General features: G+C 51.2%; 3 protein-coding genes across 4 annotated transcripts in view; all 3 read right to left on the reverse strand.

The window, feature by feature from the left end:
- The window catches only part of TSPEAR (thrombospondin type laminin G domain and EAR repeats), a 162,938-nt gene that overhangs the window by 32,960 nt on the left and 104,248 nt on the right, over nucleotides 1–25,730 (reverse strand). Inside the window, exon 2 of the mRNA XM_035728722.1 lies at nucleotides 20,370–20,590. Coding sequence (XP_035584615.1) covers nucleotides 20,370–20,590 — 221 coding nt within the window. The remainder of the gene's footprint in view (nucleotides 1–20,369; nucleotides 20,591–25,730) is intronic.
- Nucleotides 2,720–3,562, reverse strand: LOC113917246 (keratin-associated protein 10-12-like). Its single transcript, XM_035728724.1, has one exon. The coding sequence runs from the start codon at nucleotides 3,560–3,562 to the stop codon at nucleotides 2,720–2,722; it is 843 nt and encodes a 280-aa protein (XP_035584617.1).
- Nucleotides 7,552–8,358, reverse strand: LOC113917341 (keratin-associated protein 10-12-like). 2 transcript variants are annotated; one of them, XM_027585073.1, is made up of 2 exons: nucleotides 7,872–8,358; nucleotides 7,552–7,748 (listed from the first exon to the last, which is right to left on the reverse strand). In XM_027585073.1, the coding sequence occupies exons 1-2, from the start codon at nucleotides 8,356–8,358 to the stop codon at nucleotides 7,552–7,554; spliced, it is 684 nt and encodes a 227-aa protein (XP_027440874.1). The 2 variants fall into 2 exon arrangements, with proteins under 2 accessions (XP_027440874.1, XP_027440873.1); XM_027585072.1 differs by having other exon boundaries at nucleotides 7,552–8,358.

Consider the following 25,730-nt stretch of genomic DNA (forward strand, 5'->3'; position numbering starts at 1 on the left):
ATGAATTCAAAATGGATCCATGACCTAAATGGCAGACCTAAAACTATAAAACTCTTAGAAGAAAACACAGGATGAAAGCTTCGCAACATTGGATTTCACAATGATTTCCTGGATATGACACCAGAGGCACAGGCAACATAAAAAAAAAAAAATACAAAAATTAGACTTCATGAAAATTTTAATAAATATATTTTTAAGATTTTATTTATTTGTTTGACAGAGAGAGAGAGACAGTGAGAGAAGGAACACAAGCAGGGGGAGTGGGAGAGGGAGAAGCAGGCTCCCCGCCAAGCAAGGAGCCTGATGTGGGGCTCGATCCCAGAACCCTGGGATCATGACCTGAGTTGAAGGCAGATGCTTAATGACTGAGCCACCCAGGTGCCCCAAAATCTTAAATATTTTTGCGTCAAAAGACAATACCAATGGAGAATAAAAGGTAATCCAAAAAAAGGGGAGAAAACATTTGAAAAACATGTTCTGATCAGGGATTAATATCTAAAATGTATGAGAACTCCCAAAACTCGATAACAAAAAGCCAAAGAACCCAATTCAAAAATGAGCAAAGGACTTGAATAGACATTTTTCCGAAGAAGATGCACAAATTGTGTGATCAATGAGCACATGAAAAGATGCTCAACATCACTCATCTTTAGAGAAATGCAAATCAAAAGTACAATGACAAGCCACCTTACCCCCATTAGGATAAATATATAATATAAATTATATTTATCTAAATATAAACACAGTGAGGATATAGCATATACAATATATATATACACGTAACAAGGAGAAGATAGCAAATGTTGATGAGGATGTGGAGGACTTAAAGCCCCTGTGCGTTGTGAGTGGGAACATGAAATGGTATGGCCACTGTGGAAATTAGTAGGGTGGTTCTTCAGAAAATTAACAGTAGAATTACCATACGATCCAGCAATTATATGAGCATATGCTCAAAATAACTGAAAGCAGACATTCAAAGAGATATTTGTAAGCCGTGTTCACAGCAGCATTATTCACAAGAGCTACAAGGCGGAAGAACCCAAGTGTCCACTGAGGGATGAATAGATAAGCAAAACGTGGTCCATCCACACAGTGGAATAGTGTTCAGCCTTAAAAGGAAGCAGGTCTGACTTCAACATGGATGAAGCATGAGGACATTATGGGGAGTGACACAAGCCAGTCAAAAAAAGACAACCACTCTAGGATTCCACTGACATGAGGTCCTTCAGAGACAGAGGTGGAAGGGTGGACGCCAGGGCCGGGGGCGGGGGCTGGCGAGTCCGTGGTCATGGGGACAGGGTGTCATTCTCCCAGGAATGAACAGTCCTGGAGATGGACGGTGGGGACAGCTGCACAACATTAGGAATGTACTTAGACCACTGACCCGTACAGTTAAAAATGGTTGAGATGGTAGACTTGCTGTTATGTGTATTTGGCATCAATACAAATTGGAGAAAAAAAAAAAGAAGGGCGCAATCACCCCGTGAAGAGACAGGCAGGAAATTCACACACCTGTGAGTGAATGAAAACAGCCAATCTGAGAAGTCTCCATGCTGTATGGATGTCCTACACTAGGACAGTCCGGGAAGGACCCAAAAATGGAGACAGTAAACCGGCAGGTGCCAGGGGCTGCGGGGGAGGAGCAGGAGGAACACAGGGGGTTTTCAGGGTAGAGAGACCCACTGTGACGGGGTCTCTCCTCCAGCACTCTGACCCCCAAACCCAAACCAGGCTGCCTGGGTCTCCCCCCAGCTCCCAGGCCCATCTGTGAAACTCAGGGTGCTTGGAGCTCCACTGGGTTTGCCTTTCTGCATGGGGGCTGGAAATACTCTCCAGCTGGTGGGAGCACCAACTGCGACATGCACCTTGCTCATTCCCCTCCCCCCATTCTGTTCTGTGCTCCCCAGGCCCAGGATCTGACACCCTGGTTTCACGATCTCATCAATGTTCTGAGCTGGCCCAGGCAAGAAGGTGTCCAGTCCCTGTTACCCCGTCTCGACAGGAGCAGTGCCTCCCCCACGACACCACCTTTCCGAGAAATGGGTAGAGCCCACGGGAGGACCCCAGGCCCATAGGAGCTGTGCTGCCTGCAGCCCCCAGGCCCGCTTGTCCGGGGTCGGTTTGCCCAGCTGGGGCAGTGGGTGGAAACGGGCCAGGGGCTGAGAACCCCCAGACCACGACCCGTGTGCAGGTGCCCAGCCTCGGGAAGCCCTGGGCACGCAGGGCCCAGCAGCACTGACCGTCCTGGGTGAGGGCGTGGCTCCCAGCCCGGGGCCCTGCCCAGAGGAGTCAGGCCCCTGCCCTGCGCCATTTCTCAGTCCCTCATTCCTAGAAATGTTCGCGGCGGGAGGAGACCAGTGTCTGGTCAAAACCCTGGGATCCCCCCGCCCCCATGAGGGTCAGAGGAAAGGAAGCAGATCCGTTGGTGAAGTGACTTTATTGGGGTGCCCGAGGAGGTGCTGACAGGTCGGCCGTTGAGGCCAAGGGACCCGAGCAGACAAACTGGGAGGGAAGGACAGGGGACCAGAGCAGGTGTAGGCACCTCCCGGGGAGCAGCGGGGTCAGCGTGCCTGGGAGCTAGGAGGTCAAGGTCAGGTCAGGGGAGTGGACACATGGGGGACCCCGTCCTGGGGTCAGGACTGGACTGAGGGGGGGCTGGGAGGACCACCGTCACTGGGTGGGTCCTGAGCCCAGCTGGCCCCGGGGGGGACGGGCCCCGTCAGCAGCAGGACTTCTGGGCCGAGGCGGGCACGCAGCAGGCCTGGCGGGAGCCCACGGGCCGGCAGAGCAGGGACACGCAGGAGGCCCGGCGGCAGCAGCTGGGCTGGCAGGAGGACGCGGGCACGCAGCAGGCGGGCCTGCACACGGGCTGGCAGAGCAGGGACACGCAGGAGGAAGGCCTGCAGCAGGACGAGGAGCAGGGGCTGGGCCAGCTGCAGGAGGGGGCTGAGCAGGGGGAGGTCTTGCAGCAGACAGGGGTGCAGCCAAGGGGCTTGCAGCAGACAGGGGTGCAGCAGACAGGGGTGCAGCAGACGGGCTTGCAGCAGACAGGGGTGCAGCAGACGGACGCGCCGCAGGCTTCCTGGCAGGGGGAGGAGCTGCAGCAGGAGGGCTGGCAGGAGCTGGTGCAGGCTGATTGGCAGGGGCTGGACGCGCAGCTCGCGGGGGTGCAGATGAAGGTCAGGCAGGAGGGGGGCGCACGGCAGGGGAGGGTGCACCCGCTGGACTGGCAACAGCTGGAGGTGCAGCAGGGGGGCTCGCAGCAGGGGGGCTGGCAGGAGCTGGTGCAGGCTGACTGGCAGGGGCTGGACCCCCAGCTCACCGGGGTGCAGATGAGGGTCAGGCAGGAGGCTGGGGTGCAGCCACTGGGAGTGCAGCTGCTGGACTGGCAACAGCTGGGGGCGCAGCAGGGGGCGGCGCAGCAGGGGGGCTCGCAGCAGCTCTCTGGGCAGTCGTCCACCTGCCAGGAGGAGTCGGGGCAGGAGTCCCAGGAGCCGGGCAGGCAGACACGGCTGCCGTAGCTCAGGTCGCTGGAGCAGACGGACAGGGTGGACGCAGCCATGGTGGGGGCGGTGGGGCTGGAGGAGGGTGTGCGTGTGAGTGTGAGTGTGTGTGTGTGTGTGTGAGGTGCCTGGGGATGCCAGGGCTTTTATATCCACCCCTGCCTGGTGTTGTCCCCACAGGAGGCTCACATGTCCCCTTCCTTGTTGGGGTTCCCACAGGCCAAGGAAGCCTAACTAGATGAGTCAGTGGCCCGGAGGTAGGTTGATGACCGCCTGACTGGGGTTTGGTCCTCGGGGAATCTGGTGCGGGGCCGTCCACCTGCAGGTGCCCTGGTCGTGGGCCAGGAGAAATGTGTGTCCATGACTCTGTGGGAGATGTTCGTGGTGGCCCGTGGGGACTGCTTGTGGCTGTGCAGGGTCCAGGGTTATGGCGGAGAAAGGCGCAGACCGGCTCTTGCTGCCCCAGGGAGGGCTGAGGAGGATGTCAGGTCCCTTGGCGGAGAGGCCATGTGCTGGGCAGGAGCAGGGGGGCGGTGTACTGAGACCCCTGATGTTATCAGGAGTCTTTGGATCGCTGGTCTTTCACACCCACACCTGGACCAAGGCATGGCCAGGAGGGTCCCAGGAGGGTCCCAGGGCATAGACGGCTGTCCTGGGAGGGAGGCAGGGGCGGGTCTTTCTCTTGCTCTCACGGGAGCATAGTGCCCGTCGGGGGGAGCGGGTCCTAGCTGTCTCGGAAGCAGCATTGACCATGCAGGACGATTCTCGGAGACTTTGGTGATTCTGTGGCATAGACTTGGGGATCTGGGCGCGTCACTGGTGTAAGCTCGAGGAGGGCCAGGGCCAGGTAACCCCAGGGCGGCCACCGCCGTCCGCCCGTAAGCAGTGCTGAGTATCCGGGAGATTCCTAAATGTCTGTCCCAAGGTGCTTCGCTCCAGGCCACACATCCTGACACGTGCACATACCGCCCACGCTCCCCCGAACCCAGCTCTGCCCCGGGGTCTTTCTGTGGGAAGGAGCCACCAGGCCGGAGCACCGGGCTCCCGAGCCAGAACCTGGGCAGCCACCCGAGTCCTCCCTGCTTGGCTCACTTTGGTGTCTTGGCCATCCTTGCCCTCTGTCAGCCCGCTGACCGCACCCCCTTCCTGCACCCCAGAGTGGCCAGTTCTTTCCCACTGAGACCCGTTCACCCCGATGCTGCCAAAAGGATCTTCCCACGGAACAAATCAAACCCGGCGCCTCCCGCGATCGCTCCATGTCATTTCGTCCGTCAGGCTCTTCAAGACAGACACGGCTGAAATCGGCCGTCTGGCTGCGTGCCTGGGACCGCGCACCCCAGCTCTGCGGGACTGTCCGCTCCGAGAACGCCCCACATCTGCCCTCATAGCTGGCCGTCTGCACACTCTCCCCTACGGCATTCTTCCTGGGGTTTCAGCCTCCAGCTGAGCCAAGCCTCCCACTCCCTGACGGCGAGAGGGCATCATCCCGTCCACCTGCCGCCTGGGTCCGTTGTGACCCCCGCCATGCAGCCCTGCAGCCATGCTAGAATGTAGGCATCTCGCGGGCAGTGACCTTATCTGTCTTGCTGACCACAGTGCCCAGCACGGGGTCTCCCAAGCGGGGCTGGCCGCGTCTGTTCAGCCGCAGAGCACCGGAGAGGCAGCTGGGACAGCAGACATTCCAGCCTCGGAGGCGGGAGTCTGAGATCAAGGTGTCCGCCGGCTGGCTCTCTCGGAGGCCTCTCTCCTCCGCGTGGACACGGCCGTCTTCCCTCGTGTCCACACGGCCGTCCCAGCGTGTGTGTCTGTGTCCTCCTGTTCTCATAGGGGCACCGGTCAGATTGAGGAAGGGACCCAGCTGACACAGACTGAATGTTTGTGTCCCCCCCAAAACATGCAAGGTGAAATCAAAACCCCGAAGATGATCAGGCCACGAGGGTTCGGCCTTGCATGGGGATCAGTGTCCCCGTGAGCTCCCCCGCTGCTCCCCGACCACTCCGCAGCCCAGACCGCTCCTCTTGGGCAGCCCGCCAAAGCAAAGTGTGAACGGAGCTGAGGTGTCCGGGTCGCAGCTCCTCAGCCTGGACAGAAGCAAACCCTCATCCTCTGAGGGAAGAAGCCTCCATCAGAGGCCTCCACGTGCCCACAGAGGCTTTCCCAAGACAAGGACCATTTCTCCCCCCAAACAAGGAGGCACCAGAGAAGAAGACGGTGAGCGAGAAGCGGCAGACATTCCAGAAAGCCGTGGTGGCCACGCGGAGACTTCAAACTCGGCAGGTGCCATCAAACACAGACAGGGTCTGTTGTGCGGGCAGGATGGGCTCTCCGGGGCTCTGTGGGGCTGTGTGCAGAGCAATGCTGCTGGGAGGAGGGGGAGGAGCCACAGAGGCCCCGGCATGGAAGGAGTGGGTGGGCTGAAGATGACCCGGCTCAGACAGGGCCAAGGAGGCCAGAGGCCAGGTGGGCGGGTGTGGCCGTTCACAGAGCCGAGCTCACACAAGGGGGACGTGGCTCCAGGACCAAGTCAAGGGACAGGACACGCCCTGTACCACGCTCAGGCAGGTGCCGTGTCAGCATCCACGGGGATCCTGGGCGACTAGCCAGCTAACCACCCTGGAGTCACAGTGCTCTGGGCCAGGAAACGCTGTCCATGGGACACTGGCTTCCTTCTGACCTCGGGTTCCTACATCACAATGTTGCATGGTTTCTCTCGAATGTGACCAGAGGGTGTGTGAGGCATCCCAGACAAGGCCCCTCCTCACTGGGGGCCATCACTGGGGGCCAGAGAAGGCCTGCACCCTTCAGGGGAGGCACCTGCCCGGCTCTGAGCCTGCAGGGACAGTGGGAATCCCTCCCCCCTGTTTCTTCCAATACTTGAATTCCTGAGTCGAGTCCCCAGCGAGACCCAGCTTTCCCAATACCCCTCTCCCCCTAGCCATTGGTCCCTGTGACAGTTAATTTTATGTGTCATTTTGGCCAGGCCATCGTGCTCTGTTGTTTGGTCAAACGCGCACAGATGTTGCTGAGAAATTTTTTAGATGAAATTAGTATTTAAATCAGTCGACTCTGAGTGAAGCAGGCTATCTGCCATTCAGCCGGTGAGCCGCACCCAATCAGCTGAAGGACGTAGAAGCTGAGCGGGCCCCCCAGGAGGAAGGGAAGCTACCAGCACCCCATCTTCTGACTCAAGCTGCAGCATCTCCACTCTCCCTGGGAAGCCCGCCCTGCAGATTTCAGACGTGCCAGGCTCCACAGGCCCATGAGCCAATTCCTGAAAATCAGTGTCTCTGTTATACATATGTGCACATCCTGTCGGCTGCTACTCTGGAGAACCCTGCCTGACACAGGCTCCAGTCATCCCCGCACACAGCGCTCACGCTCCCGGTGTCCCCCCGTGGAGGGAAGTCCCGCCCCTGTGCGGAGGGTCTCTGGAGAGTGGCTGCCACCATCTTGCCCGAAGCCAGTCCTGGAGCAGCCTTCATGACTTCAAGGCAGAGGCTTTATTAAACAGGCTCTCCTTTGTCCCGAGCAAAGCTCCACAGCCCTGAGATGTAGGGCTCAGGGGCTGGACAGGTGGCCCTGTGTCCCTCACTGGTGAAGGTGGCCAGGGGTCTCCCAGGTGGGCAGGTTTCTCTGTGCTGGAGGCTGCAGGGGGACAACAACCACAGAAGGCCCAGCCGCGGGTGCAGGATGCAGCCCCGCCCACGTGCGGCATCCAAACCCTTCCCTGGGGTTTGCTGAGACAAGCATTCGAGGCCTTTGGAGAAGGATTGACAATGACTTTATTCATCAACAGACAGGTCGCTCGCATAGGGCAGGACAAAGTGACCTCAGGGCGGCCAGGATGGCGAGGGGGTGGCTGGGTGGGACATAGCGCCTGGGGGGAGCTTGGAGCTGCCCAGGGAGCCAGCCAGACAGTGAGGGCTCAGCCTTGCTCGCTGAGGTGGGTGCTCTGGGGCAGAAGGAGACCCCAGACTGGACTCAAGGCCTCTAATATTTCAGGTGGAAGTACGAGTTGGCCTTACTAGTAATGGGAGGACGGGCCCCGTCAGCAGCAGGACTTCTGGGCCGAGGCGGGCACGCAGCAGGCCTGGCGGGAGCCCACGGGCCGGCAGAGCAGGGACACGCAGGAGGCCCGGCGGCAGCAGCTGGGCTGGCAGGAGGACGCGGGCACGCAGCAGGCGGGCCTGCACACGGGCTGGCAGAGCAGGGACACGCAGGAGGAAGGCCTGCAGCAGGACGAGGAGCAAGGGCTGGGCCAGCTGCAGGAGGGGGCTGAGCAAGGGGAGGCCTCGCAGCAGACAGGGGTGAAGCAGACGGGCTTGTAGCAGACGGACGCACCGCAGGCCTCCCAGCAGGGGGAGGAGCTGCAGCAGGAGGGCTGGCAGCTAGACTGTTGGCAGCATGAGGAGGCCGAGCAGGGGGAGGTCTCACAGCAGACAGGGGTGCAGTAGACGGGCTTGCAGCAGACAGGGGTGCAGTAGACGGGCCTGCAGCAGACAGGGGTGCAGCAGACGGATGCACCGCAGGCTTCCTGGCAGGGGGAGGAGCTGCAGCAGGAGGGCTGGCAGGAGCTGGTGCAGGCTGACTGGCAGGGGCTGGACCCGCCGCTCACGGGGGTGCAGATGAGGGTCAGGCAGGGGCTGGACCTGCAGCTCACAGGGGTGCAGCCGCTGGACTGGCAACAGCTGGGGGTGCAGCAGGGGAGGGCGCAGCAGGGGGGCTCGCAGCAGCTCTCTGGGCAGTCGTCCACCTGCCAGGAGGAGTCGGGGCAGGAGTCCCAGGAGCCGGGCAGGCAGACGCGGCTGCCGTAGCTCAGGTCGCTGGAGCAGACGGACAGGGTGGACGCGGCCATGGTGGGGGTGGTGGGGCTGGAGGAGGGTGTGCGTGTGAGTGTGAGTGTGTGAGTGTGTGTGAGGTGCTCAGGCTGCTGGCTTTTATACCCCCCGTGAGTGTGTGTTGTCCCAACAACAGGCTTAGTGAAGCCTTCCCTTCCTTGTTGGTGTTCGGTGTTGTGCTGTTTTCCCGGTGCTGGGTTACTGTCTGAATGCTGCTGGCTTGTGAGGCTCCTGATTGGAGTTCAGGCTATATCCTGACCTGTGTTTGTCCCCAAAGGAAAGACAGTAGAAATGCTTTGATGCTTTCATAGAGACCACAGAAATCAGGTGATTTTCTGAAAGTGATAATCTGTGTTCCATCCCATGGAGGGGGGTGCTCTTCTAACCGAAGGGAAGGGATGAGGGTAGAGTAATCCTAGAATCTGTGCTTTGAGCAAAGGGAGAGATGCTCAGCTGTGGACAGGGCTGACGACGCTGAGCCAGCCTGGCCATGGGGCAGTATGCACTCCGTGGGTTGATGCTGCTGGTTGTAGTGGGTGTTGATGGGGCATGTGTCTCCCAGGAGTGAGCCCCGGGGCAGGTATGAAGAAAGTGTCCTGGGAGCAGACATTGGCTCACAGAAGGGGCCACGGTCGTGGATGCGGGCTAGCACAGTAGGAATGACCACAATGGGCAATGCATTTGTTTCATCGCTTCATGCCCCTGTGCTTGGTTCCGCACCTGAGACCTGGTGAGTACACAGCATCTGGCATGGTCCCTCATGTCTTCATGGACGCTCGGCTACTATACTCTGCCAAGTCTCTGAAGGGGCAAGGGCAAGGCCCTTGGTGATGCTCTGAGCTGCAGGGTTCCATCAAGGGCTTGTTGGGGGCCAGTGGGATTCAGGGTTGAAAGCCTCACTGTCCTCTAATGGGTGGGACTGGGGGCTGTCCTGGGGGCCGCATGATAGTCAGTCCTCAGTGGAGAAATGTTATTGTCTCAAAGACTAATGGCTTAAAACCTTCCAAATCTATTGAAAAACTTTAATCTACACATCCAGGAAGCTCAATGCACTCCAAATAAGTTGTCAATCAGGAATCCTCCATCCAACAAGGTTATTTTTTACAAATGAGTCCAAATACATTCCCAGATAAATAAAAACTGAGGGATTTTGATATTGGAAGACCCACCTTATAAAAACACACTGAGGGGAACCCCTCAGGCTGAAAGCAAGTGACCCCAGCCGGGAATTCTGATCCACAGGAGGACGCGAAACATGCCAGTCAAGGTGGTCATGTGATTACAACAGAAGGTGTGGATCCATGTTTTTCTCCTTCACTGAGTCTTACATCGTTTGCTTCTCTGACTAAAGCAGCTGCCTACAACAGGACGCACGTACTGCACTGCGGGGCCCGTGGTGTGACGTGATGTGTTAGACAATACGAGGGAGGCGAGGGGGGGCAAAGCTGTGTACGGCAGAGGAAATGACCGCGGGGGGCAATTCGGATCCACAGGAACATGTGAAGGGAACCAGAAACGATAAAAAGGCGAGTATATTATAGAAGTATAATACTTGCTTTCCTGTCTTCTCTCAGCTTTTTAGAAGTCATAAAAGCATATTAGGTAATAATTATAACAATACATTGAAGGGTTTTTAACAATGACAGGTGGAGTTTATGTAACAGCAAGACCACGAAGGGACAAGATGGAGCTCTGTACAAAAGGAGCATGTTTTTACGCCACTGGAATTGACTTAGTGTAAATCGGAAGCAGATTCTGCTAAGTTAAAATAAACATATGGAAGCCCCAGAGCAAAACTAGGAAAAACTAAAAAAAAAAAAAAAAAAAGGTGAGAAATCATTAAAGAAATAAAAATGCTGCTTAAGAAAATATTCGCTAAGTGCAAAAGAGTGCACCAAAGGAGGACGAGAGGAACACACACAAAAGACACGAGACACAGAGGAAGCAAGACAGCGAAGCCACCGGCAAGATCCAGCTGCCGCCCGTTCATACCACCGGCTGCCACCGTGTTACGGAAAACCACCTCACACGCTGGATTAGCAAATATTGACCCATCGCTCCTATGGGAACTAGAGTTAGCTTCCTGTGTGCCCTGGTCCCATTTTCATCAACCGATCAATATAGAGCCTCCTTTTATGTGTGCCTAGGAAAAAACGCAGTGTCTTCCTTCACCTGTAATGCTTCTGACACCAGGTATGTGGGTTTTTCCCACCAACCAGCTCTCTAACACCCTCTGGGTGTCCCAAAATTCAGTTTCATTCCGACACTAACCTAGTGCAGAACCCCAGGTTAAGAGCTCAGACCCATGAGACTGGCCCCACTTCAGATGCCAGCAGTAGAGGCCCAGTTACCCACAACTTCTGTCTGACTCGGCTACAAATCACAGGTTCCTATGAACTCCTCCATGGGTTCAATATTTTGCCGAAGCAGCTCACAGAACCCAGGAAAAGAGCTGACTTCCTTTTGCTGACTTATTGCAAGGGATATTTTTAGGATACAGACAAACAGCCACGTGGAGGGATAGAGAGTGAGGTCTGTAGGGGTCCCGAGCAAAGGAGCTTCTCTCCCCGTGCAATTGAGGTGCACCACCCTCCTGGCATGTGGACATGTTCACCAAACTGGAAGTTCTCAGAATTCCATACATTTGGGGTTTTTATGGAGGCTTCATCATGCAGGCATGATTGATTATTAACTCAATTTCTAGCCCCCTCCTCTTTCCTGAGGATGGGGATGGGGCTGAAAGCACCAAGCTTCTAATCAAAGCTTGGTCTTTCTGGTGAGTAGTCCCCATCCTGCAGCCACTAAGAATCACCTCGTTATAACAAAAATCATTCCTACCACCCAGGAAATTCCAAGGGATTTAGGAGCTTGATCTCAGGAACTAGTGTCAAAGACCAAATATTAGCAAGAACCAGGGACAGATAAAATGTATATATGTATGTCAATACACATTATTATTTCACAGTGAATACTTAATATTCATTGCTGACACTTTAACACTGAAGTCACTTCCCAATAGCAACATAACTCACTCCTGAACGAAGCTTATCTAACATATGTATTTTCCCTGTGAGGCACATCATAGCCTTCTTGCACTTAGGATGCCATTTCAAACAGTGACATCACCAATAAGAAGCACGAGAGCATGGAAAATGTGGCACTAAATAGCACAGGATACTTGTTTGCAGCATGAGCTGAAACAAGATGTGGAGCTGTTTGACCTCAGTTGGGAACACCCATGGGGGGACACCCAATGTTTGCTGCTCTATGCATGTCCACGAAGGACTGTGAAGGCACAGTGAGTATTGACTTTGAGGTTACAAATCAATTTTAGTGAGTAAGTGAAGTTGCAAATGCAAAATCCACGAATAATGAGGATCAACTATGTATCAATAATAACACTAATTGTGAATTAATTAATACAATCAAAGGGAAGATTGTTAGACTGGATAAAATTGAGATTAAACTATACACTCATTACAGGAGACACACTTTAGAGTAGAAGATAGAGCTAGATTGAAAGTAAAAGGATAGAAAAAGATATATCATGGAAACAGCAGCCATAAGAAAATATTAATATTTTACTAACACCAGATAAAGTAGACTTTAAAACAAAAATTGTTACTAAAGACAAAGAGGGACTTTTTTAATAATAAAAATGTCAATCCATGAAGAATATGTAATAATTATAAACATATATGCAAATAATAACAGCACCAAAATACACAAAGCAAAAGCTGACAGACATAAAGGAAAAAATAAACAATAATATTAGTTGAAGACCTCAATATCCCAATTTCAACAATGGGTGGAACAACTGGAGAGAAGATCAAGGACATAAAGAATGGCACTATAAACCAGCAAGACCTGACAGACATCTGTCAGACACCTCAGCCAACAACAGCAGAATACCCTTCTTCAGAAATGCACAGAGCATATCCTCTAGGATAGAACATAGGTTAAGCCATAAAACAAACCCCAATATGTTAAAATGGATAGAACACAAAATATGTGCTCTGACCACAATGGAATGAAATTAAAAATTAGTAACAGAAAAAAAAATGGGATTCATAAATTAAACAGCACACTCCTAAATAACCAAAAGGTCAAAGAAGAATCAAAAGGGAAATCATAAAATACTTTTAAATGAAAGAAAGTGAAGAACAAAGTACCAAAACTTATAGGATACAGCTAAAACACTTCTTAGAGACTTATAGCTAGTAAGTGCATATATTAAGAAAGAAGAAAGGTCTCAAATCAATAACTTAAACTTCCACACTGCAGACAAGCAGAAGGAAGGAAATAATAAAGAAAAGGGCATAAATAAGTGAAACAGAGAATAGAAAAACAATAGAGAAAAATCAATAAAATGGGCTCTTTGAAAAGATCAATAAAATTGATAACCCTTTCGCTACATTGATCATGAAAAAGAGAGAAAGAGAAGGAAAAGACTCAAATGATGAGAATCAGAAATGAAAGAAGGGTCACTGATGTCAGCCTCACAGAAATAAAAAGGATTACAGAGAAATGCTATGAACAACTGTATGCCAATAACTTACATAAATTAGATAAAATGAATAAATACTTAGGAACAAGATAACTGCAAAACTAGTGCTCTGAAAGCTATAGAACATCATTTTTGTTTTGTTAAAGAAAATCTAAATCCGTGGGAAAACATCTCTGTTCAAGGATGAGAAGAGCTGACATGTGAGTATGGCAGTAATCTCCCATTTACATATTTATGCAATCCCTATCAGAATCCAAGCAACTTCTTAGTACAAACTGACAAGTTGCTGTTAAAATTAATATGGAATTGCAAGGAATGCAGAATAAGCCAAAACAATCTTGAATAAGAACAAATTTGGAAGACTTGCATTTCTCAGTTTCAAAATTTACTACAAAGCTAGTCATTGAGACAGTGTGCTACTGGCATAAGGTTAGACAATAAATTGGTATTTATTTATTTATCAGTGGAATACAATTGAGAGTCCAGAAATAAACCCATATATCTATAGTCAATTGATTTCAACAAGGGATTAAGAAAGGGATTCCCTTTCTTTTAATAGGGAAAGAATAGTCTCTTCAACAAAGGATGCTGGGACCACTGGACATCCATGTGCAAAAGAAGGAAGTGGACCCCTACTTCTCACCATGTACAAAAATTAACTCACATGGACCAAAGACCAAAACAAAATTACTAAAGCTACAAAACTCTTAGAAGTAAACATTGGGGTAGATTTTCATGACCTCACATTTGGCAATGGATTCCAAGCTATGACACTAAAAGTATAAGCAAGAAAAGAAAAAAAAAGATAAATCTGACTTCATCAAAATTAAAAGGTTTTGTGCTTCAAAGGACACTACCACCACATCAAAAACTAATGGTGTATTGTATGGTGACTAACATAACATAATCAAATTTTTAAAAAATTTTAAAAAAGGACACTACCAAGGTGAAAAGACAATCTACAGAATAGGGGAAAATATTTGCAAATCACATATGTGATAAGGGTCTTCTATTTGAAATACATAGAGAATTTATAACTCCACAGTAAAAAAAGAAAATAATCCAATTAAAACTGGGCAAAGGACTTGAATAGATATTTCTACAAAAAGACAGACAAACAGCCAACACACACATGAAAAAAACACACGTCATTATTCATCAGGGAATGCAAATCAAGGCCCCAGTGAGACGCCACTTACTGCCCATGAAGACGGCTAGAATAAAAAATCAGGTCATAACAAGTGTTGACAAGGATGTGGAGAAATTGCAAGATGGTGCAGCTACCTTGGCAAACAGTCTGGCAGGTCCTAAAAAGTTAGAGGGGCGCCTGGGTGGCTCAGTCAGTTAAGCATCTGACTCTTGATTTCAGCTCAGGTCATGGTTTCAGGGTTGTGAGACCAAGCCCCATGTTGGGCTCTGTACTGGGCATGGAGCTTGCTTAAGATTTTTCTCCCTTTCCCTCTGCTCCTTGCTTATAAAAGAAGTTAATCATAGAGTTACCAAATGACCCAGCAATTCCACACCTAAGTATATGACCAAGAGAATTAAAAATATATGTCTACACAAAATCATGTACATGAATGTTTATATTCATGTACTATTCACTGTAGCCAAAAGGTAGAAATGACCCAAATGTCCATCAACTGATGAATGGATAAACAAACTGCAATATGTCCATACAGTTGAACATTATTTAGCCATAGAAAGGAATGAAGTACTGATGAGCGCTTTCACACAGATGAACCTTGAAGACACACTACATAAAAGAAGCCAGGAGCAAGACCGTATATATGTGAATGCATTCCATTTATATGAAATGTCCAGAATAGGCAAACCGATAAGACAGAAAGTAAACTAGTTGTTGCTGGTGCAGGGGTGGGGTAGCTGAAGGGCACAGGGCTTCCTCCTGAAGTGGTGGCAAATTGCAAACTGCCCACAGTGAAGGCTTCACAGAAGCTGGGTACACTGAACATCACTGAGTAGCACACCTTAAGTAGGGAATTGTGTGGTATGTGGGTCGTAGCTCAATCAGGCTGTTAAAAAATCACTGAGCACTGCCTACAAGAGACCCGTTTTAGGCCTAAAAACACCTGCAGAAAGTGAGGAGATGGAGAAACATTTATCATGCAAAAGGACATCGAAAGAAAGCTGGAGTAGCAATACTTAGATGGGAGAAGATAGACTTTAAAACAAAGACTGCAGCGAGAGATGAAGAAGGGCACTGTCATAATAAAGAGGACAATCCATCAAGAAGATCTAGCAACTGTAAACATTTATGACCCTAATTTGGGAGCATCCAAATATGTACAACAGTTAATAATAAACATAAAGAAACTCGTTGATAATAATACAATAATAGCAGGGGACTCTAACACCCCACTCACAGCAATGGACACATCATCTAAGCAGAAGATCAACAAGGAAACAAGGGGCTTTGAACGACACACTGGACCAGATGGACTTAACGATATATTCAGAACATTTCATCCTAAAGCAGCAGAATACACATTGTTCTTGACTGCACATGGAACATTCTCCGGAGTAAATCACGTACTACGTCACAAATCAGGTCTCAACTGGTACCAAAAGATTGAGATCATACCGTGCATATTCTCAGACCAAAACACTATGAAACTTGAAGTCAAACACAAGAAAAAATTTGGAAAGACCACAAATACATGGAGGTTAAAGAACATCCTACTAAAGGATGAATGGGTTAACCAGGAAATTAAAGAAATAAAAAAATACATGGAAGCAAATGAAAATGAGAACACACCAGTTCAGAACTTTTGGGATGCAGCAAAGGTGGTTCTAAGAGGGAAGTATATAGCAATACAAGCCTTTCTCAAGAAACAAGAAAAGTCTCAAATACACAGCCTAACCTTACACGTAAGGAGCTAGAAAAGGAACAGCAAATAAAGCCTAAAGCCAGCAGAAGAAGGGAAATAATAAAGATTAGGGCAGAAATAGGGAAGCCTGGGTGGTGCAGTGGGTTAGGTGTCTGCCTTCCGGTCAGGTTATGATCTCAGGGTCCTGGGATTGAGCCCTGCACTGGTATCCCTGCTCAGTGGGGAGCCTGCTTTTCCCTCTCCCTCTGCTTCTCCCCCCTGCTCATTCTCTCTCTCTCTCTCTCTCTCTCTCTCTCTCTCTCTCGAATAAATAACATTGTTTAAAAAAAGACTAGAGCAGAAATAAATAATACAGAAACAAACAAACAAAACCCCCAGTAGAACAGATCAATGAAACTAAGAGCTGGTTCTTTGAAAGAATTAATAAAATTGATAGGCCCCTAGCCGGACTTAACAAAAAGAAAAGAGAAAGGATGGGGCGCCTGGATGGCTCAGTCAGTTAAGTGTCTGCTTTCGGCTCAGGTCATGATCTCAGGGTCCTGGGATCGAGCCCACGTTGGGCTCTCAGCTCAGCAGGGAGCCTGCTTCTCCCTCTGCCTGCCGCTCCCCCTGCTTGTGCTCTCTCTGTGTCAAATAAGTAAATAAAATCTTTAAAAAAAGGAAAAGAAAAGAGAAAGAACCAAAATAAACAAAATCATGAATGAAAGAGGAGAGATCACAACCAACACCACAGAAATACAAACAATCGTAAGAGAATATTATGAAAAACTATATACTAACAAGTTAACACCTAATTTGTTAGGTGTTAGAATTCTACCAGATATTTAAAGAAGAGTTAATACCCGTTCTTCTCAAACTACTCCAATAAATAGAAAAGGAAGGAAAACTTCCAAATTCATTCTACGAGGCCAGCATTACCCTGATAACCAAAACCAGATAAAGACCCCACTAAAAGAATTATGGATCATCTCCCTGATGAATATGGATGCAAAACTTCTCAACAAGATACTAGCAAATCAAACCCATAAAACATTAAAAAAATAATTCACCACGATCAAGTGGGATTTATTCAATATAAAGGATGGTTCAATATTTGCAAATCAATCAACATGACAGCACATCAATAAGAGACATGATAAGAATCATGTGATCATTTCAATAGACACAGAAAAAGCACTTGACAAAGTACAACATCCATTCATGATAAAAACCTTCAACAGAATAGGTTTAGAGGGAACATACTTCAACATAATAAAGGCCATATACGAAAAAAACCACATCATCCTCAATGGGGAAAAACTGAGAGCTTTTCCCCTAAGGTCAGGAACACACTCTCAACACTGTTATTCAACATATTACTGGAAGTCCTAGCCTCAGTAATCAGACAACAAAAAGAAATAAAAGGCATCCAAATAGCAAAGAAGAAGTCAAACTTCCACTATTTGCAGACAATATGACACTTTAGAAAACCCAAAAGACTCTACCAAAAAAACTGCTAGAACTGATTCATGAATTCAGTAAAGTGGCAGGATACAAAATCAATGTACAGAAATCTGTTGCATTTCTATACACTAATAATGAAGTAGCAGAAAGGGAAACCAAGGAATCAGTCCCATTTACAATTGCACCAAAAACAATAAGATACCTAGGAATAAACCTAACCAAAGAAGCAAAAGATCTGAAAACTATAGAATACTTAGGAAAGAAATTGAAGGTGACACAAAGAAGTGGTAAACACATTCCATGCCCCTGGATTGGAAGAACAAATATTGTTAATATGTCTATACTACCCAAAGCAATCTACACATTTTACACAATTCCTATCAAAATATCACAACATTTTTCACAGAGCTGGAACAAATAATCCTAACATTTGTATGGAACCACAGAAGACCCCAAAAAGCCAAAGCAACCCTGAAAAAGAAAAGCAAAGCTGGCGGCATCACAATTCCGGACTTCCAGCTCTATTACAAAGCTGTCATCATCAAGACAGTATGGTGCTGGCACAAAAACAGACACATAGCTCAGTGGAACAGAATAGAGAGCCCAGAAATGGACCTTCAACTCTATGGTCAACTCATCTTCGACAAATCAGGAAAGAATGTCCAATGGGAAAAAGACAGTCTTTTCAACAAATGGTGTTGGGAAAATTGGACAGCCACATGCAGAAGAATGAAACTGGACCATTTCCTTACACCACACACAAAAATAGACTCAAAATGGATGAAAGACCTAAATGTGAGACCTGAAACCATAAAAATCCTGGAAGAGAACATGGGCGGTAATTCCTCTGACATCTGCCAAACCAACATGTTTCTAGATATTTCTCCTGAGGCAAAGAAAACAAAAGCGAAAATAAACTATTGGGATTTCATCAAAATAAAAAGCTTCCGCACAACAAAGGAAACAACCAACAAAACTAAAGGCAACTTAACAGAATGGGAGAAGATATATGCAAATGACATATCAGATAAAGGGCTAGTATCCAAAATCTATAAAGAACTTGTAAAACTCGACACCCCAAAAAACAAATAATTCAATCGAAAAATGGGCAGAAGACATGAACAGACATTCCTCCAAAGAAGACATCCAGATGGCCAACAGGCACATGAAAAAGTGCTCAACATCGCTCGGCGTCAGGGAAATATAAATCAAAACCTCAATGAGATACCACCTCACACCCGTCAGAATGGCTAAAATTAACAAGTCAGGGAACGACAGATGTTGGCGGGGATGTGGAGAAAGGGGAACCCTCGTGCACTGTTGGTGGGGATGCAAGCTGGTGCAGCCACTCTGGAGAACAGTATGGAGGTTCCTCAAAAGGTTAAAAATAGCTACCCTACGACCCAGCAATTGCACTACTATTTACCCTCCAAATACAAAAACACTAATTTGAAGGGATACATGCACAGCTATGTATATAGAGCATTTTCAACAGTAGCCAAACCATGGAAACAGTCCAAGTGTCCGTTGACTAATGAGTAGATAAAGAAGATGTCATATATACACAATGGAATAGTACTCAGCCTTAAAAAGGAATGAAATCTTGCCATTTGCAAGGACATGGATGGAGCTAGAGATTATTATGCTAAGTGAAATAAGTCAATCAGAGAAAGACAAATACCATATGATCTCAATCATATGTGGAATTTAAGAAACAAAACAAATGAGCAAGAGGACCAAAAAAAAAAAAGAGAGAGAGAGAGAGAGAGAGGCAAACCGAGAAACAGACTCAACTCTAGAGAACACACTTGTGGTCACCAGAGAGGAGGGGGACAGGGGAATGGGGGAAATAGGGGCTGGGGAGTCAGGAGTGCACTTGTCCTGATGTACGGAAGTACTGAATCACTGCATTGTTCATCTAAAACTAATACTACACTGTACATAACTAATTGGAATTTAAATAAAAACTTTAAAAAAAAACCACTCCTTGGCGGCACATGTTTAGAAACGTTTCTTAGAATAGCCCTTATATGCATGCGAAAACCCACAGTGTTATTTACATGCATGAGGGTTTCACCACATTGTCCTTCATTCAATATACTCTGTAAATGCATGGGTATAAGATATGTTTCTAAAATTATCATACGTTTATTTAAATAAGGTCAGTGTTATTTCATTAACAAAATGTGCTCAAAACAACAGAAATAAAGCCACTTGTATAAAAGATGCTTCCCGAGTGATATAATTTGAGTCCCCTGGGCAGTGTGACCTCTGGGATAGAATGTGTGCACCACACGCGCTGCATTTCATACCCTCTGTGGAGGCCCTGGGGTAAAAGATGTTCCTGAAACATCAGTTCTACATGAGCACCACTGAGCGTGGTAGAAAAGAGAAAGAGGGAGGGGACAGCAGAGCTACTCCTCGGGCAGGACACACGTGGAAGTCGTCCACAGAATGGAGTCCTTGTGACCAAATACTAGAGTTGTGCTCAGGACAGTAGCTGACAAGATGGAGGCTTTAGGCTGAGCAGTGGAATTTATATAAGACAGAAGAAAATGGAAATTACAGAACAGAGGAAACACAGCGACTGGAACAGCAAACTCAGCAGAGTCGAAGGCACGAACGAGAGGGCCTTCGAGAGCAGATGTCCACAGGGCACGGAGGGCAGCGTCGCCTTCCCCAGAGCAAATGAACAAGGAGGTTCCGTGTTAGGGCAGAAGAGCTTTCCTTACTTAACTGAGGGCTCTGACGTGGTCACACACCGTGATGGGCACGGTCCCGGCCCCACGGGGAAGCGGCGGTGGGCACCATGGGCCCCCACCTTCAGGGGCGTCCAGCCGAGTGGGGGGACGGGAATGTTAGCTGCGTCTGGGGTGGATGGGACTGCAAATCACAGGTAATCAGATCCCAAAGGGTGTGCTCTTATTATTTGGTTGCCTACTTTCCCGGGGAAAGATGTCAAACTAGGAACTCTAAGCATTATGCCTAGCCTTTGACAGGTCAGCCCACCAGAAAAATTATGGTTGCAGGAATCACCAGGACAAACACCTAGCAAATGGTCCCAGAGCTCTGCCTGCACAGTCGCTGTGATGGGGACCTCACTACCTATCAGGGCGGCCACTCTTGACCGCCCCCCCCAACGAGACCCTGGAGCCCGGGAGCAGTGGCTGGCAGCATGCTCGGACGGTGAGGGTGTAACGCAGAAACAGGAGTAAAGAGCGTCACTGACCTTCGGGGGAAGATTGGGAACCTTCAAGGTTATGACGATTGAAAATTCTTCAGGGAAGAGGTCACATCGGAAGAAAATCCTCGACGCAGGGAAGCTCAAGGCGTGGGGAGCGGCGGCTGAGAGCTGGAGTCCTCGAACGCCGTGGGCCTGCATGACCCTGATTCCGCCCGCGGCGCCATGTGGAGGGATGGCCTCTGCCAGGATGTCCAGGGGGCGCAGGTCTGTGTCAGGGAAACCACAGGTGGGTTAAGCGGGCCCCGATGAGTTTCCCCTTTACCAGTGGGGAAACTGAGGCCCCAAGGGTCAACGATGCACCTGCGGACCCCCCCACCCCGGGTTTTGCCCAGAAGGAGCTACACAAGCACATTCCGTGGCACACTGTCCCAGTCGATGGCCACGCGCTATGCTGGGCGTGCGAGAGGGAGAGAGGAAGGATGGGTCCCAGCCTTGGCCCCAGGGAGTGCACGCAAGCGGGAGCCAGGCTCCACCAGTCCAGGGACCACCAAGCGTGGCATGCCCTATGCTCTCAGTGGGGCTCCGTGACGCGTGTCCCCCATGCCGTGGAAGGGTGGGGCCTCTGGTGTGACCTGCAGGCCGCCCTGGAACTGGGCACCACTCCTCCCACACACCACAGAGAGGCAGATATGCCCCCGGAGAACCTCTGCCCTACAGTTCAAGGTCATCGAACATAGCTGACGGGCTGGCTTGGCCTCAGTTGAGGCCAGATGATAGGAAAGGAAAATGGCAGCATCTGTGGCCAGAGGGGCTGTTTCTGGACCAGCTTGTGGGGCCCGGCTCCTGGAAGGGAGGTGCTGGCTTGGGGCAGAGCCCGGGGCCACCGCCTGGACCCTGGCCGACCCAGCCACCCCATGCCTGGCCGTGGCCTGGGGTAAATGACCAGGCACACAGGAATGAATCAACCTTTCCCAGCGCCATCCCCCTCAGGCCCAGGGGCTTTCCTGGGGCCTGGGTCTGACAAGGGGGTGCTGGGCCCAGAGCCCACATTTAGTCCCCCACAGGGCTCGGTCAGCAAGGTAGGCAGGCCCTGCGGTGATGACAGTGGAGGCTGACCTGAGGCCCAGTGTGGTCTGCCATGGACAGCCCACCCTCCCTCCCAACAGGAGCCAAGGTCCCTTGATTCGAGGAGCCCTTCCAGGATGGGGCAGCCTCCCTGGACAAGAGACCTGTGACCAGGGTCCTCAAGGTCTTCCTGTGCTGTGACAGCCTAGGAGGCTCGTGGCATGTACCGCGTTGCATTGGTTTGGGGCATAGTGGCCTGTGTCCTCTCCCGAGTGTGCAGCCCGTCCGGGACAGACACTGTGGCGTCTCCGTATTCCCAGAAGTGCATACGGTAGTTGCTAAATCAGTACCTGCCCAACTGAAGTGAACCGGGTAGAAAGTGGCAGGGGACAGTCCAGGGAAATCTAGTGCCCAGCCAGAGAAGTGTTCGAATGCGGCCGTGTCTGCAGCCACAGCCGTGGAGGTGCGTGTCCGCCGCTCACAGGGAGGCTGTGGGCAGAGACAGTGACCGGCCCCAAAGCAGGAGTGGCTTGTAGCACACAGGTGCTGGGCCCTGGGAATCCGGACTCTCCCCCGGGAGCGCACATCGCCACTTCGGGTTAACGGTGGGCTCCAAGTAGGAGGAAATTCGGTCAGCCATTGACTGGTCCGTGTGGTTTACCAAGGCAAACGATCTTCAAAGCAGGGTCACCATCACCAACAAAACCCGGGGGACCACAGCCATCCCAGGCAGGTAGAGATGCTGGCTGGCCCTGTGGACCGGGCACCCTGCCCTGCCTGTATTGGCTCCAACCCCCCGCCTTGCTGGCAACGGCAGATGGCTAATATCTGGGGGCGTCTGCCAGCCTGCAGGTGCCCTGCGTGCTAAGTTCATCCCCTCCACACCTGACCCAGGCTGGTGTGGCACAGAGGATGTGACTGAGTCCCTGCCCCTGGGAAGACCCCTAAGGCCTTCAGGCAGAGTCAGGGCACCCAGCCCTCCGCTCTCCGAATGTGGGCAAGGACAGCAAGTGACCAGTCAGAGCGGAGAGCTCCTTCTCAACGAGGCCAGGGAGCATCGCTCCCCCTCAGGGGCCTGGGTCACATGGCCGCCGTGGCAGTCACGTTGGACCAGACCCCAGGGGCTGGGGCCGACTCTGGCCCACAGCTCTCAGGCAGCCCACAGAAGGATCCAGAAACCCCAGGGACACCCTCCATTAGGGGTCAAACCAGCGATCTTCCTTGAAGCAACAAGGGCTGTGGCCCAAGTGGGTGTGGGGGTCTTGGGTCACTTCCAGCCTCTGGGGGGGGGGGGGGCTGACATTGAGGACAACAACCTGATTTTTGCAAGAAGCACAGAGTCGGGCAGCAGCATGAGAATGGCAGGTGGCCATCCCCGTGGCAGAGAGGAGCTCTGAGACAGGAGGGCCTTTGCTGTTCTGAGCACATTTTCCTCCGTTAAATCAAGGGAATTTAAAAAGGAAAACTGTCTCTGAAACAGGAGTGCCGAGGACAGGCACCCAAGTACAGAGAAGAAATGACAAGACGGCATCTAAAGTGAGCCGCGGGCGTGTGGTCGAGTCCGGGAGAGACCGGTCCTGAGCACGCTGCAGGGCTGCCGCACAAGGAGGGGGCGGGCTGAGCGCCCTCAGGCCCCGGGGGCCAGGCGGAGGAATCAGAACGGCCAGCACGGAGCTAGACGCTCTCGCTACCCAATAAACGCCCCCAACAGGAAACCTGGCAGGGCTGTGTCCCCAGGGCTCACAGGAGGGGGCAGCGAGCGCACTGGAGACCGCGGACCCGCCCAGCCTGGCCAACAGCACCCAAGGAGCGCCACGGAGAGCACACCTGCCCGTCCCCAGGGACTGGCTGCAGGGTACAGAGCAGGTCAGCAGCAAGGCTTGGGCACAGCAGGGGACACTGAGGTCCTTCGGGAGAGGACAACGACGCGGATGTGGCCGCGCTCGCGGTGGAGGAACGGCGGGCGGGCGGGAGGTGAGCGGCCTGCACTGGGCACACTGCTGATCTCGGTCAGGTGGAAGCGTGTGCACAGCGTGGGGGCCAGTGGGGCGGGAGGGGGGCCTGAACAGTGTCGGGAGGACACCATCCGATGACCTCTGGGAGGCGCTGTGAGGAGGGGGCAGTACATTCGCATTGTTATTACTTATGTTACGAAGTGCACGCAGAGAGCGCGGAGACGGGACGCTTGAGCATGCGCTGAACGCAGCCGCTCCGTGCAGCAACAGTGGGGGTGCTCGCGGGAGAAGGGTCTATGCCCTCCAAGGGCAGCGGTCACCCTGGAAGCAGCTGTGTGTGTCGGCACAGGGTCCCAGACCGACTCTAGCGAGGAGACGGGCATCTGGGGGGCGAGCCTGTGCACCGGACCGACTCTGGCGAGCCCTCGGGCTGGCCAGCACTGTGGGGTTGTGTCTGGTCGGGGTCCCTGGAGCGTGTGAGGCTCTAAGTAAACACTGGGCCCTAAATTCACCCTCAAAACGCTGAGAGACACTGGGACCGGCCGGTGGTTTCAGCTGAGGCCCCACCAGGGTCTGGCCTCTCATTCAGGACACGCGGGTCTACCCCCAGAGAGGCTGCCAGCACCCAGAACATGCTGCAACCTGGCTGAGCCCCGGGCACAGGCAATAAGGGTGCATTAGCAGCAGGGGAACCTCGAATCTGGCTAATCCCAGGGAGAGCCTCTCCCTCCATTGTTTGATTGAATAGCCCCTTCCTGGTTGTTCTCCCCCTGCCCCACCCCTGCCCTTCCAGCCCATACAGATGAGCAGGATTTGCTCACAGATGCTCAGTCATCCTCATCCAGTTCTCCACCTACGCCTTGTCTGCAGTCTGCACACACAGTTGGAGGGTTTCCAAGGTTAACACGGGCAGAGAGTTTTGTACCTCCCTGGAAACGTTCCTGCTGGATGCAGGGATGAGGAGTGACCAAGTCTACAAAAGTCAGAGCCACCGCAAGATGGTTAGAACACACACAGTGATGAAGCTCTGCAAATTAATCAGTTAGACACACATTCGCTGCACCTGCTGTATTTACCCTGAGAGGCTGTATACACAAGCAGACCCTGGCCGAGCCACCTGCAGGTGGCCTCCACACCAGCCAGCCTGGAAGCCATCAGCCCCAAACAGCCGGGACTTGGCCAACAACGGACCCCTTCCCTAACCCCTAACCAATCACATGGGCAGCCCCGCCTTGAGGTAGCTATGTGTAGCTTACCCATACCACAGCCCCCGTGGGGCCCACCCGAGCCTCTCTTTTTCCACTAGAAGTTCTCACCCTCCCCTGCTGTGAGTCTCTGCCAAACCCGGTGCTGGTGGGGGACCCCCTATTATAGCCAGCTTGGAATAAACAGCCTTTGCTTCTTCTCATTTAAGTGGTCTCTGTTTATTCTACAAAGGCTTCTTGAAAAGGCAGTTTCAGGGGCGCTGGGGTGGCTCAGATTGTTGAGCATCTGCGTTCGGCTCAAGTCATGATCCCGGGATCCTGGGATCAAGTCCCACGTCCAGCTCCTGGCTCAGCGGGGAGCCTGCTTCTCCCTCTCCCTCTGCCTCTCCCCCTGCTCATGCTCTCTCTCTCTCTCTCTCTATCTCTGTGCCTCGAATGAATAAATAAAATCTTAAAGAAGAAAGAGAGAAAGAAAAAGAAAGAAAGAAAGAAAGAAAGAAAGAAGAAAGAAAGAAAGAAAGAAAGAAAGAAAGAAAGAAAGAAAGAAAGAAAGAAAAAGAAAAAGAAAGAGAAAGAAAGAAAGAAAGAAAGGGCAGCGTCAGAAATAGCTTTTGTCCTCAAGGTCCTTACCATTCAGCAGAGATGTGGTCGGAGCCACAAATACATGAACTCAAAACTGGCTACACGTAAGGTCCTAAACCAGCCTCAAGGTCTTAAGGTCTGGCCCACAACTGACTCACTGAGGCTCTCAGAGCCTCAGTTTGCTCATCTGTAACATGGGATGGTAGTGACTTCCCCCGTCAGGGACCCAGCTGAGGGGGAGACAATTACAGCAGCAAGCCACACTGGCAGAAGTGATGAAGACTTCAATCGCCTACTGCAACAGTATGAGCAAGTGGCTAAAGCCACAGGAAGCACTGAACCCCCACCCCCCACAGAAGAGCATGTGGTGGGGGTCATGCCCAGGAGCCCAGGATGAAAGCCTCTCATGGGTTGATGAGCCCTGGGGCCCAGAAAGGAGGAGGAGGGAGTGCTGGGTGTGGAAAAGTACCAGGTACTGAGTCAGAGCGGCGGGGGGGGGGGGGGGGGGGGGTGGAGGGGCAGAAATAGGTTCCAGGCATCCTACAAGGAGGCCTCTGATGGAGGTGCCAGGGCTACATATGCAGATGGGCCTCCAAGTG

This window comes from Zalophus californianus, chromosome 1 (assembly GCF_009762305.2).
Source record: "Zalophus californianus isolate mZalCal1 chromosome 1, mZalCal1.pri.v2, whole genome shotgun sequence".
Classification (NCBI taxonomy): domain Eukaryota; kingdom Metazoa; phylum Chordata; class Mammalia; order Carnivora; family Otariidae; genus Zalophus; species Zalophus californianus.